At 47.4% G+C, this 15,102-nt stretch overlaps 1 protein-coding gene across 1 annotated transcript in view; it reads right to left on the reverse strand.

The window, feature by feature from the left end:
• The window catches only part of GOLGA7B (golgin A7 family member B), a 33,265-nt gene extending 30,282 nt beyond the window's left edge, over nucleotides 1-2,983 (reverse strand). Inside the window, exon 1 of the mRNA XM_028730575.2 lies at nucleotides 2,820-2,983. Coding sequence (XP_028586408.2) covers nucleotides 2,820-2,891 — 72 coding nt within the window. The 5' untranslated portion in view covers nucleotides 2,892-2,983. The remainder of the gene's footprint in view (nucleotides 1-2,819) is intronic.
• Nucleotides 2,984-15,102: the final 12,119 nt, after the last annotated feature.

The raw sequence follows: 15,102 nt of genomic DNA on the forward strand, positions 1-15,102 counted from the left end.
TCTGTTCTCGTCCTGAAGCAAAGTTCTTAACCTGAGGTACTATTTCTGGGTTAGCAGAGTCTGTAACCTGAAGCGTATGTAACCCGAGGTACCATTGTATATGGAAAAGTTGCTGTTATTGATGAAGATAACAATATAATATATTGCAACAATAATACATTATAATGCATGTAGGGGAAAACTTTGTTACTTCTGCACTCTTTGGGCCCCTTCCTCCTTAGTGTAAGTTATTTTGGTCCCAAAACATTGAATTCTACTGGGACTCTTGGCTCAGATGATTCAGCAAAGAATTATGGGATATTAAAAAAATATTTCAGAGCAGCCTTTCCTCAGCTTGGGTCCCCAGATGTTGTTGGACTACAATTCCTATCATCCCTGACAAATGGGCCATGCTGGCTGGGGCCGATGGGAGTTGTAGTCCAACAACATCTGGGGAAAGGCTGCTCTAAAAGACTACTAGCCAGGGAAAGGCTGCTCTAAAAGACTTCTTTTAGGAACCTGGCATAATGGTGTGAGAAAAGAAAGTGGAAAACTGACAAGTGACTACTAGCCATGGAAATGATGAATGATGACCTGGTCGGAGGCAGTATGCTGGGATTGCTGGGACTCACAAGTCGGAGAGAGTGCTGCTGCACTTACACCCGGTTTGCAGACTTCCCACAGGCATTGTAGATGCTGGACCAAATAGGCCCTTGGTCTGATCTCTCAGGGCTCTTCTTATGTTCTTACACACGAGAGGAGTTTGATTGCTCAGGTGCCTGGCTGTATATTCCTGCTGCCATCGCCAGCCCTCACACCCAGTATCCTCATCTTCTGTGACCCCGCATGCAATTTCCCATGTCATAGAATCATAGAACTGAAGAGTTGGAAGGCACCCTGAACATCATCTAGTCCAACCCCCTGCAATGCAGGAACATGCAGTTGTCCCACATGGGAATCAAACCTGCAACCTAGACATTATCAGCATCATGCTCTAACCAACTAATCCAACTTATATTCTTATATGTGCACTCTGACTTACATTGCCTGACTTGCCACCACAACTCCTGAGCTGTTCCCAGTACATCCTCTGCTGGGCCAGAGAGAAATTTGCTAGGTTACTGCCATTGCTTCCAGAAGAAGCCAGAGACCTGCAAGTGATGGAGGGCAAACCTGAGTCTGCACAAGAGGGTAGTCAAGGGGCCTTCATTGAAGCGCAGCCACTAATCCCCCCAAAAGGGAGCTTTGGAGGTGCTTGCTGGACTGTGGCTCTGATTCTCCCAGCACACCTTCTGGGATTCCCTTCTGTACAAAGAGCTGTTCTGTTCATATTTCATATCCTCCCTGTCAGCCGGCCAGCTCTGACAAACAGGGAGAGCATTATGAACGCAGCTGGAGGAGGGCAGCCGACACCCCAACAGGCTAGGAAAGATCCTTGCTGCTCAAAGCCTTCTTCCTTGACCTTGTTCCAAGGGAAGGGACTCTGTCCTGGGTGGGCAGAAGGGAATGCGGTAGGCAGCATCTCTGCAGTGCCTCCACCAGCCAGGAAGGATTTATTAGTATGAGAAGCGTGAGTTGTTGTTGCAGCAGCAGCAGCAGCAGCAGCAGCATGGCACAGCACTAACTGGGCTGCCTCCAGATGCATTTCACTCCCCTCTCACCAGCCAGGCTGAGCCTCGGCCAAGGACACATTCCGCAGCTTTGGGGACAAGAGCAGGAGTGTGTGGCATGGAGGAAAGGAGGGCCTGTGAGCTAGGAGAAGTGGGAGGCCGCTGGGATTGGAACATAGGCACGAGTCAAAGGGATCTGTGAGGAGCACTTAAGAGGCGCCCAGCCACATGCGGTTGTGCCACTGCTCAACGCCAGGAGGGCAGAATTTATCAATGCCCCCCTGCCAGACCCACAGAGGTTGCCTCTGGTCTGCAACTCACATTCATGATCTCTAATAGTAATACCTGGCTTTGGACACATGAGATGCCCTAGAGTCACTGGGACAACCCAGTCAGACAGGTTGAGTACAAATAAATAGTTATTATTATTATTATTATTATTATTATTATTATTATTATTACCCATCTTATTGCTGTGGTTGTAAGTTGTTTTGAACTGCTGTTAATATTGTGCTTTGATTGTTGTAACCCAACCTGGGATTTTAGGCTGGAGGGTGGATAAATAACAACCACCACCACCAAATAAACAGAAAGGCAGTTTATGCCACACACTTCCCTGTCATCACTTTTAGCTTTAAATGTCAGAATTCTATCCCCCCCCCCAATGCACCACTGCAGAACCTGACCCTGCTATATCACCTGTTCCTTTCTTTCCAAGGGTACTTGGAACTATGCCTGCAATGTCTTTCTCTCCCCCCACCCTTCTGCGTCGCTTCCCTGCCTTGCCAAAGGGATTTCGCCATCGTTCTAGCTGAACTCCCCCCCCACCGCCCCTCTCCTTACAGCCGCCTTCCGCTTTCTCCGTTGCTGCCTGCAGCTCTAAAGCACTCAGTTGTAGCCAACAGCCTCAATAAATCTTAAGCAGCAGAGAGCAAATGACAAGGACATGGAGGCATCAGAGCCTGCGGCATGAAACAAAACAGGCTGGGGGCTGGAGAAAGAGTCCTCTAGTGGCCTGCAAGGGGGTTATTTGCCCAGGAGGAGAAGAAGCCAAGGCTGTATTCTGGAGTCAGCAAGGGCAGCAAAACGGTACCTGCTCAGAGATGGCACTCAGCTTCCAGTCTCCCAGTACCCAGCTTTGGCCCTATAAAAGGAAGCAACTCTTACAGTAGCCTGAGGGGCTGAGTGAGGCCTTACTGCCAACAAGGAGAGGAGATGCTGTTTCAGTACCTGTGAAGCTAGAGATGTCCCTGTCTCAGCCGAGGGTCTCACCGCATTCTCAGATGAGCTTCCAGCCCCCATTGGCCAGCTGCAAGCACAGTCCCTGTTTCTCTTCCTGCCTCCACTGCCCGGCTGAGATAGTCTGCTGACCCCGGCATGTCACTGACAGGCACAGGTGCTCCCAGGCCCAGCCAGCCTGGTCATGCACCCACCCCGGCCAGCTCCTCCTCCAGGGCTAGTGTCAGGATTCAAGGCATTGCTAGAGCTCCGACACAACAGAGAGGGAGAGCTGTCAGAGAAGCACAGAATCCTGTGCTCTGTTTGGATCAGAGCCTCCACCCCAAGAGGTTGCCATTGATATGTGTGGAGGGGAGAGTTGAGAATTATAGTGGTACCTTGGGTTAAAGACGCTTTAGGTTACATACGCTTCAGGATACAGACTTCGCTAACCCAGAAATAGTACCTCAGGTTAAGAACTTTGCTTCAGGATGAGAACAGAAATCGCGCAGCATCAGGAGGCCCCATTAGCTAAAGTGGTCCTTCAGGTTAAGAACAGTTTCAGGTTAAGAATAGACCTCCAGAACAAATTAAGTTCTTAACCTGAGGTCAGAAGGTTGGCGGTTCGAATCCCTGTGACGAGGTGAACTCCCGTTGCCCGGTCCCTGCTCCTGCCAACATAGCAGTTCGAAAGCACGTCAAAGTACAAATAGGTAAATAGGTAAGGCAGGAAGGTAAACGGCATTTGAGGGATAACTGGCCTCCTCAAATATTTTATTGGGGGGTGAAGGGGCCTCAGCCCCTAGGAGTTGGCTCCTATGCCTCTGTGTAGGCTTTGTCCAAGCAAATCAGGATGATTGTTCAATAAAGAGGTCATTTGGATGATCCCAGTGTTAACCGGTGCATGAGACACAAAACTCCCATTATAGTACCAACTTGCTGGCACCTGGTTTCTTGGAACAATTGAAAGTGCTGCCTCCGATGTTTAAATGGCCTGGTTACTAGGTCTTTATTCAGCTCTGTTTTGTTTTGCTGCAGGTGGGGATGCCTTGTTGTGTTATTTTGCTCTTTAAACGTTTCTTCTGATATTGCTCTTATGCCAACTTGCGGGTCCATTTGGATGGGAAAGTGGGATATAAAAGTGGGAAAGAGGCCCTACCTGATCAGGTGGGGGGAAGTGGCCAGAGCATGTTAAGCCCTTGTGTCTTCCTTCCCAAAGGTCAAGGAGTGCCGGGAGATCAGAGGGTGTGCAGTAATGAAGGTGTCTTGACAGACAGGGCAGATGGGCCAACTGGCTCTGAGCCCAGCCCAGACAGGCCTTTCATAATCCCCCTGATCCCCAGAAAGGTGGCTCTGTAGTCTTTGGACTTCATTCCTGCCAGCCTCTGGGGTCCTCCATATGACCTCTTTGCAAAGCTTACCTGGAGGTTACATGCTTGCACAAAGCTTTCATGTCCTGCCTTAACTAAGCATTCTTTCTGATCTGTTTAGATGACAATGAGCATTCATCCTGATTTGCTTGTGGTGTGTCATTTGTTCATTTGTTCACCCCACACTTTTCAATGCGTTTCCCTGTCCCTTTTCAAATCTCAGAAGACCAATGTTGTTGTTGTTTTAAGTGGATTTGCTGCACTAGAGTGACAAAACACTTTTAATCCACTTTCATTGCACAAACCTACGTTTGAATCCCTCCTGCAAAATACTGACAGTCCGAAGGCACCTGCTGCAGTGATTCCAGGGACCTCAGGGTGGTGGAGCTCAGGGGCATAATTCATGCATTGATTTGGTCAGAATGGATTGAAGCTCAGGGCAGCCTGAGACAAGCAAGTCTCATGGAGCAAAGACATAGGGGCCTGATTGAGATGGGAGTCCCATTTGCCTCTGGAAGGAGGAGAGGTGCCCCCGTCCAAGAGAAAGGGGATTTTGTGTGTGTGTTACCCCTCTCACACTCCAGGATCTTTGCAAACCCAAGACCAGGTTTGCATTCCACCTTTGGCCTACGGGACCGGCAAGGCTTCCCTAGCAGAGCAGCAAAGCCAGACCGTGGATCAACATCAATAATTGGGTTGAACTGAAGGGGAGAGAAGGTGCTGTGCCGTCAGGAGGATTGCAGAGTCAGGGGACATTCTCCCCTTTGAGTGACCCCCCCCCAATGCTGCCAGTGTGACACTAGAGGGCGCTGTACTACTTCCTTGTGAAAAGTAAGATGCTCATTCAAGAGCCCTTAAGGAAAGGTGACAATGGGGGATCTAACCATAGTGAACCATATTCTCATTTGGAGGTTTTCTTCTTGCAGCACTCTGAATCACCATCATCAATCCACCCTTTATCACTGTGCACGGATCTCTTGAATATTCCATGGAACTTGCTCATCATCCTATCTCCCTTTCTCCTGGGCTCCCCCTTTGACTGCCGATCACGTTATACTCTGGATACGCCAAAACATTAGTATTATACTACAGCAGGAACCAAGCTCATAAACACCTTGGCCTCCCCTGATTTTGTAGAATCCCTCATTCAAATGTAGAGGGGGAAGCGATTCCTTTCTCCCACAGGAAGTGAACATCAATAGGAGTATAGCATCTAGATCAAGGGAAGTAATAGTGCCACTGTATTCTGCTCTGGTCAGACCTCACCTGGAGTACTGTGTCCAGTTCTGGGCACCACAGTTCAAGAAGGGCACTGACAAACTGGAACGTGTCCAGAGGAGGGCAACCAAAATGGTCAAAGGTCTGGAAACGATGCCTTATGAGGAACGGCTAAGGGAGCTGGGCATGTTTAGCCTGGAGAAGAGGAGGTTAAGGGGTGATATGATAGCCATGTTCAAATATATAAAAGGATGTCATATAGAGGAGGGAGAAAGGTTGTTTTCTGCTGCTCCAGAGAAGCGGACACGGAGCAATGGATCCAAACTACAAGAAAGAAGATTCCACCTAAACATTAGGAAGAACTTCCTGACAGTAAGAGCTGTTCGACAGTGGAATTTGCTGCCAAGGAGTGTGGTGGAGTCTCCTTCTTTGGAGGTCTTTAAGCAGAGGCTTGACAACCATATGTCAGGAGTGCTCTGATGGTGTTTCCTGCTTGGCAGGGGGTTGGACTCGATGGCCCTTGTGGTCTATTCCAACTCTATGATTCTATGATAAGAACACAGGAAAAGCCCATCGGGTCCAGCATCCCCTTTCCCAACGTGATGCCCATGGGAAGCCCGTCAGGAGAGCATGACTGCAAGAGCCCTCCTCTCCTGCTTGTGATTCCCTGGCAGCAACAGGTATTAAGATGCATGGTGCCTCTGATCCTGGAGACATTGCATAGCTAGATGTCCTGGGTTCCAGACAGGATAGGAGTCTATTGCGACTTTGATGGAGGTCAGCTCTCTTTCTATAACGCAAGCTCAAAGCAGTTGTTGTACACCTTCAAAACAAAATTCACCCAGCCGCTATTACCAGGTTTCATGGTTTGGTGTGGTGGTCTCACCTTGACAACAGGACTGCAGGTGCCAAGTGCCGTGAAAACGCTGCAGAAGAGCGAAAATGGATTAAGCGGTTCAGCCAGCAGCCTAACCAATGTTGCCCAATGATATTTTCACTTCATGTAAACTGCTTTTTCTTCAAAGAGCTTTTGAGCAATGCTTTAATGTGTTCCTGCTACTTCTGAGGCCTCAGCACCACTAGTTGGCCTGAACCAAAACGTTAGCAGGAGTGTACTGTGAACCTGCAGTGTAATAGGAAAATAGACTGATCTTTTTTAAAAAAGAGAATTGGGTATTTGAGGTTGTAGCTATCTACTACTGTTAGACTAAGTTTGACTACTTGTCTTACGGATTCTTGACTAGCAGCAGTTATGGATAGTCCTATCCTCTGTTCTTTTGCCTAATTCCCTTTTAAAAGCTGTCTTCATCCTTAGAGGCTGGCACCCTATGACATGGGTCATCTCATTCAGCCACAAAGCTGGAATTAAAAACATAATAAGATTTTTTTTCCTGGGTGCATGAAGGAGGGAGAACCAGATTTGGGGAAGGGGAGTGGAGAGAAGACCCCTCTCCCCATTGCAAGCTAAGGCTTCAGCATGGGGGGTGGGGAAGGGTTGGCAGGAAGCAGCGCCAGAGGGAAGCAGTCGAGTTTGGCCATGCTGTTCACAGTCAGTAACATTAATTGGTATCTTGTGGCTGGCTGAGCTGCAGGCACATGTGGTGTCTTTGCTGAAGCTCTCTGAGGAGACAGTAATTGCAGCAGCGACTCTCTCGGCCCGGCTGGGTTTTTGACAGACAGGGAGCAGATCAGCACTAATGAGGCTGGAGAGGAGCACCTCAGGCACAGCACCCTATGATAGGGAAGGAGAGGACAGGAAAGCATACCTGGTGCCAGGAGGACATATATCCTAGTGGGGAGATACCCCCATGCAGTTAGCTGCACGTCAGACAGAAATTCAGCAAGTGCTGGATTTCCCCACATGGAAATACAGATAAGGCTTCACCTGTTGAATTCCACTGGTAAAAAAAACACAGAATACCAGGATACCTGCTAGGAAAGCAAATAAGAACCCTTAGGTGGAGACTATATAGGAACACCCAGCTCCTTCCCTTTTCCACAAACCAGTTGAACCACTATGTTAGTGCAAAAAATGACTTAAAATCTCCATAAGACCCATCCCTCAACTGGACCAATCTGACCCAGTCCTTTACCAAACCGTATTTGTCAAACATTTTTTAAATTTAAAAAAAAAACCACCTTGCAATGAAGGAGTCTCCCAGTTGGCCCAATGCTTGCAGTCTCCTTTAAAGTAGGTCCCTCCTCCACTGTTTCTCCAAAACTCCTTCCCTTTACTCCCAGGCTCGGTGTCCTTCAAATTATCATCCAGCTCAAAGCAGCCTCTGATTTATTTGAAAGCAGTTTTTGTGCTGTCCGCTTCCCCTCATTTTCTCTTTAGTGATCTGGCCCAATTCTTTGGGCTTACCTCATAGGTCTTGCATTCCAACCCAATCATCTTCCCAACTCGGTTTCCTCTGAACTCTCTCCAGATTGTCAGCATCCTTATTAAAGGGAGGATCTCAGTTCCCCAGCTCAGAGCCTGAGGGATGCTGAGTGGGGTGGAATAACAAGATCTTATATTTTAATACAGTGTTCCCACTAAAGCAACACAACATGCCATTTGCTGTTTTGTTGAAGTATCTCTGTTCTGTTTGCGCTCTCTCTCTCTCTCTCTCTCTCTGTGTGTGTGTGTGTGTGTGTGGATAGCAAGTGTTAGCCACTCTTCACCCAGGATTTATTTATTTATCAATCACATTTACATCTCACCAAGGAGTTCAAAGCATACATGGTTCTCTTCTTCCCCATTTTACCATGACAATAACCCTGTGGGATAGGTTATGCAGAGAGACTGAGACTGGCCCAAGGTGACCCAGTGAGTTTCACGGCCGAGTGGGGATTTGAACCCTGGTCTACCAGGTCCTAGCCCAACATTCTAACCACTACACTACACCAGATCTCAGTCTCACAATGTTAAATGAAGGAACCCTTAAGGTGAACTCACTGAGAACTTACAGCCCTGGGGTTATTACTATCGCTGACAACCAATTCGTAGGTCCAAACTGGTTGAGTAAGGTAAAGGTAAAGGTACCCCTGCCCGTACGGGCCAGTCTTGCCAGACTCTAGGGTTGTGCGCCCATCTCACTCAAGAGGCCGGGGGGCCAGTGCTGTCCGGAGACACTTCCGGGTCATGTGGCCAGCGTGACATCGCTGCTCTGGCGAGCCAGAGCCGCACACGGAACACCGTTTACCTTCCCGCTAGTAAGCGGTCCCTATTTATCTACTTGCACCCGGGGGTGCTTTCGAACTGGTTGAGTAGATTCACACAAAGTTTGGAAAATAAAGTGATTGTTTCATCATACACCCATGTAAGGTATTCAGTGACTGGTTGGGGGGGGGGGAGTAAACCGGGTGGTATTTTGAATTGATTTTGTTATGTAAGCCTTTTTTCAGAAACCATATATATTAATGTTATGTTGTTATGCATTGTAGTATGAATGAATGGTGTTTTGTATTCTTTGTTTTATAGAATATATATACAGTAATAATGTTATGTTACTAAGCAAATTTTATAAAATTAGGAAAGGGGGGGGGTATTCAGTGACTGGGAGGAGAGGCAGTTCTTGAACAAGGGTGCCCAGAAACCAGATATGCCTAATATCTTTTCTCCTGCACCAACCCATAAACCCTCACAGCCAGCTCTTTGCTTCTTGTCACCCAGCTAAATAACCAATGGGCCAGCCATCATTTTCACTAGCCCTTACAACAGCCTTCCCTAACCTAGTTCCCTCTAGATGTATTGGACTTCAGTGCCCATCATCCCTGAACATGGGCTAGAATTGATGGGAGTTCTAGTCCAAAACATGTAGGTTGGTGAAGCTTATCCTATAAAGGTGGAGGTGTATTTGGTGGCTGGTTCTCCTGGCTGTCAAGGGGTGCTCAACAGGTCCTGGACAGGACTGTCTTTTCCCTAAAGCAGCAGCTTCTTATTTCTGAGGGTGCTCAATGCAGATCTAGTTTTGTCACTAACAGCCCAAACAGCAGAACCAGGACTGGGTTGGAGAAAGAAGGTGACTTCCAGCAGCTCCCCTGGTGCCAGCTACAACTGATCCTTGAAAGGGACGGCTTGGTCAATTAGCCCCACTCTGGCAATGTCCAGATTTACATTACTGTTATGTGTTATGCACAGGGTTGCCTGTCAAAACTGCAGGCTGTTCAAAATGGCAGGATATCTCACCAGTGCTGAAACAGCTCCCAGTCCTTCCCAGTCCTTTGGGGGGCATTAGGGCTGTCACTTGCCTTGAAATCCCTAGATCATGACCTCGCATGCATATGAGGATGAATTAAAAGAAGCAGCAAAAACACTCTGTTGTAGAAAACATGCTGGAGAAATTAAAAATAATATTGGCATCCCAACAGAAACTCAGAGTACTTCTCCCTCTGGCCTGACCTTCTCAGCTAGGCCCTTCCAAGCCACTTTGCAAAAAAATGGTCATTCTGTCAAACGTAAATGAGCCACTTAAGTTGTTTATCTTGTTCCTTCTTGCAGTGGTGCAGCATCCGAGGGAACTGCTGAAGGCATAGGAAATTGTCCATGATAAAAACCACCTGGGTCCTGGAAATTCTAGGAGGAAAGATAATGGACTCAGTAAGAAGGAGTATTATGTCACTGCCTGGGTTATTATTATTATTATTATTATTATTATTATTATTATTATTTATACCCCGCCCATCTGACTGGGTTTCCCCAGCCACTCTGGGCGGCTTCCAACAGAATATTAAAATACAATAACGTATTAAACATTAAAAGCTTCCCTAAACAAGGTTGCCTTCAGATGTCTTCTAAAAGTCTGGTAGTTGTTTTTCTCTTTGACATCTGGTGGGAGGATGTTCCACAGGGCGGGTTCCACTACTGAGAAGTCCTTCTGCCTGGTTCCCCGTAACTTGGCTTCTCGCAGCAAGGGAACCGCCAGAAGGCCCTTGGCACTGGACCTCAGTGTCCGGGCAGAATGATGAGAGTGGAGACGCTCCTCCAGGCATACTAGACCGAGGCCGTTTAGGGCTTAAAGGTCAGCACCAACACTTTGAATTGTGCTTGGAAACATACTAGGAGCCAGTGTAGGTCTTTCAAGACTGGTGTTATATGGTCTCAGCGGCCGCTCCCAGTCACCAGTCTAGCTGCTGCATTCTGGATTAGTTGTAGTTTCCGGATCACCTTCAAAGGTAGCCCCAAGTAGAGTGCATTGCAGTAGTCCAAGCAGGAGATAACTAGAACATGCACCACTCCGGTGAGACAGTCTGTGGGCAGGTAGGGTCTTAGCCTGCATACCAGGTGGAGCTGATAAACAGCTGCCCTGGACACAGAATTGACCTGCGCCTCCGTGGACAGCTGTGAGTCCAGAAGGGACTCAAAATCTGTACCGATTCAGAGTGGTCAGAATCTGATCTTGGCAACACAGGGCTGAACCACATGTCTATATCTGATGCCATGGCAGCTTAACATGCATGGAGATCCAATGGTGTGCATGCTCTCCCAGAACAGGTGCACCATGAGCCAACTGTTCTCAAGCCCCTCCCCTCACTTCCCCAGATTTCAGACAACAAGAGCATGGCAATGACTCAGTTCACAGCATACTGAAGGATACAGATAAGCCACTCCTTCTGGGGTGAAAACCACAGTGTAAACAGCCATGGCAGCTCTCTAACCCCACAATGTAGTGGAGGGAGGGTGCAGCTCTGGGACTTTTGTCAGGAGTGATGACATCACCTGCCGGAACAATAGCAATTTAAGGGGGTACCACTTCTTGGCACAACTTGCATTTGAAATTGTTCTGTGCATTTCTGACCAAAAACTCAAGGTTGCATTTCGGTTGGCTGGAAATCTTTCATGGATGCTCACTGTGTTTTACAACCTTGTGCAAGTCAGAAGTCAGCACCGCTGAGTCCACCTGAGCTTATTCCTAGGAAACCATGAGTGGGGTTGCAGTCATGTAGCTCCTATTGAATTGAGAATTGTGCTGCACTGCTGTGTGTGTCTCTGCTGCTTGCATTTTGGAGTCACCCCCCCCCCCAGGGGCTACAATGCTCTCCTTGGCAGTGTTGTCACGGGGGCTGCCACGATGAGCTCCTGCAGTTCCTATGTTGCCACTACACCACTGCAATGATGAATGGCCATATAATGCTACCCCCAGAAAATGCATCAGAGAGGTTCCTTTGCCAAGTACTTCAAGTGCATAGGAGAGCAGAGGCTCTAAGTGGTAGACAGTAGAGTCATAAGTCTTGTGCAAGGTAATCAATACCACTGGGGAACAATTTATTTTTTTCATTTTCTGTTGCATGAGATTTTTCAACTGTTCTTATATGTCCTTTCAATGCTGATTTCAAATCTGAAATCAATTTTCATGTACATGCTATAGTTATCTTGCAATTTCCGACTTTTGCCAATATGTCATATTTACACTGGGGACAAGTGGACACTGACGCGTTGATCTACCCTAACCACATGGTAATCATTGTTTTGCAAACTTAATTTTTCTTTATTTTTATAGTTCTGTAACCTAAATATTTGTATTTTTCAGATCAGACCATGGCTTCTTCAAGTAGACAAAAACAATTTTGCATTGTAAAAAACAAAGATTATGGTGAAAAGTGAAAAACATGAATTGCAAAAAAACTAGAGCTTACAGAACAAAATCAACTTCAGATATGAAATCAGCACGTCGAAATTAGGTTAGAACAACTGCAGGTGTCAATGCAACAAATTTTTTGTTCCCCAGTGTAATAAGTGAAGATGCCCCTGTCCCTTACTGTCAATACGCAGCATTCCCTCAACTCCCCCATTCCAAGCAGTGCCCCCAAGCAGGCGTCATCTTGTCTCCAACAATGTCTCCCAGCAAAAAAAGCAAACACAAAGACCCCAGGGGAAAATCAATTTGCCCTTCCCAGCTAGCATCCAGGCATGCTAACATCTCTCCTTGGAGTAAAAGGCTAACCTTTGCTTTTCCAGGGGCTATTGGAAATAGAGCAGGAAAAGGTTAACCCCAGATCTCCCAATGGGAACTGGTGGACATAGCACCAAGAGCCACATTAAAAAAAAAATTACTGACCAACTAAAGGAGGGCACCCAGAAGGTGAGTGGGGTATGTGGTCCCTGGTTGAAAGAGATGTGCATGTTTAGCCTGGAGGAGGAGATTAAGAGGATGCATGATAGATATCTTCAGACATCGGAAAGGTTGTCACACCGAAGATGAAACAGACTTGTGCTTTGTTGATCCAGTGAGCAGGGGTGCATATGCACCCTGCATTGAAAGCACACACCCCCAAGAACTCTAAGAACTGTCATTAGCCCTTACAGAGCTACAATTCCCAGCACCCTTGACAAACTACAGTTTCCAAATTTTGCAGGGGGTGCTTTATAGTGTGTATAGAGCCCAGGGATAGAACTAATGGGTGGGAATTGTAGGGACACATATTTCAGGCTGCATTAGGAGAATGTTCCTAATGGTGATTGTTGTTCAACAATGGAACCGGCTGCCTCAAGATTTGGCGGACTCTCCTACATGGAAGGTATTAAAGCTGGGTGGGCATCTGCAAGGGATGCTGTAGTAGAACAAGGGAAATAAGTGATCTCTGAGGTCCTTCCAACTCTATGTCTCCACTAACAAGCCACCATGGAAAGTAGATCAGGATTAACTCTCTCTACCCTGACCTAGATGCACATACAGCCCATCACAGAATGTCACCCGCATTACCAATCATTGGTCCAGGAGGGTCAGCATAGCTTATTTTTTCTAAAATCAGCAGCAGCAGCATTTATCTGACCACAGTTTACACTGCAGGTTGGAAGAGGAGTAGCTAGTCAGCACATGCAGGTAATGTGTAGGAGTTGTTGTTGTTGTTGTTGTTTAGTCGTTTAGTCGTGTCCGACTCTTCGTGACCCCATGGACCAGAGCACGCCAGGCACCTCTGTCCTCCACTACCTCCTGCAGTTTGGTCAAACTCATGCTGGTAACCTCGAAAACACTATCCAGCCATCTCGTCCTCTGTCGCCCCCTTCTCCTTGTGCCCTCCATCTTTCCTAGCATCAGTGTCTTCTCCAGGGAGTCTTCTCTTCTCATGAGGTGGCCAAAGTACTGGAGCCTCAGCTTCACAATCTGTCCTTCCAGTGAGCACTCAGGGCTGATTTCCTTAAGAATGGATGTGTTTGATCTTCTTGCAGTCCATGGGACTCTCAAGAGTCTTCTCCAGCACCATAATTCAAAAGCAATGTGTAGGAGTAGTACCAAGTAAACCATGAAAAAATTCCAGAATCTGAATAACATAGCTGTACACGTTGAGGAGATAAGAAAGTCCACCTGCTCGCATTGATGGACCATACTCAAAATATGATGCTGAGTTGCCAGGTCTCAAGGTTATTTGACTTGACATTTCAGAGTTTGGGCCTTTGTCTCAGAGCCTCTGAGAGGACTAAAATTTCAGAGTGATAAAGCAGATAGGCTGTTTTCTGCTTGGCTTAAGGGGTGCTTTTGCAGTTTGCTCCATGTCCATCCAGTTCTACCCATCATCAGGTCAGGCACAGCCCTATCCCTTTGGCCCTATCCCAGCCCACCTGGTCTCTCCACATCTGCCAGGTGCCACCTTTTCCTTCCCAGGCTCCTCTCCTGCCCTGAGATCTGTGGATCTGAAACTCTGGAGACCTGGCAACCTCAAGCAAGGCCTACTATTCCAACCAACTTTCTCAGCCTCTTCTGCTCAGCAACTCACTCCCCCGCAACACACTTTTTTTTCACTGCTGTGAGCATCCTAGTCCCAGTGACTGTAAAAAAAAAAAAAAGGTAAAGGTAAAGGACCCCTGGCCGGTTAAGTCCAGTCAAAGGTGACTATGGCAGTGCGGCGCTCATCTCGCTTCAGGCCAAGGGAGCCGGCGTTTGTCCACAGACAGCTTTCTGGGTCATGTGGCCAGCATGACTAAACCACTTCTGGCACAATGGGACACCATGACGGAAGCCAGAGTGCACAGAAATGCTGTTTACCTTCCTGCCACAACGGTACCTATTTATCTACTTGCACTGGTATACTTTCAAACTGCTAGGTTGGCAGGTGCTGCCAGTGACTGTACAACCTCCTTGTGTGCTCTTGTACACATGTATGCTCGGTTTCATGGCAATTGGGACTGGACATTATGGAGCATCAGATGTGTGGGATGTGCAAGACCCCAGAGCAGCAACGGATTAGGGGCCCCCACAATTCATTCTGACTATGCATGAATTACCGTACATCCATACTATATCCAGGGGCTGTAGAAACATTTTGTCCTGGAAGGATTTGGTTCCTGCAGTGAGCAACATGGTTAAATTTATTTAACTGAGGTCAGCATCCACTCATGCCTATGCAACTGTGTTTACATTCACAGGGGGGCACTTTGGGGTGCATGCCTGGGAAATACATCACATGCACTTGTGCATGCATGCAAAGCCAAGGACGGCCTGTTCCTGGATCTCTCCTCCACACCCTGGGCCCATGTTTACTGGGACTTTTCTCCCCTTCCCATCAATCCAGCATCTGGGAATGGTTATTTCTTGGCATGAAAACAGGAAGGAAGGAGAAAGTGAAGCCTATAGGAGGTGCTGCTGCACACAGAGAGCACTTGGCCTGCACAGAAACATGTGCTCGGCTTGACACAAATCTTTGCCTGAAAATCTTTGCATGCCAGGTTTTTCTGGAGTTCTCAAAGAGGTAGAGCAAGCTGGACAATCCTGCTACCTGTGAGT

The sequence above is a fragment of the Podarcis muralis genome, chromosome 6 (assembly GCF_964188315.1).
Source record: "Podarcis muralis chromosome 6, rPodMur119.hap1.1, whole genome shotgun sequence".
NCBI lineage: Eukaryota > Metazoa > Chordata > Lepidosauria > Squamata > Lacertidae > Podarcis > Podarcis muralis.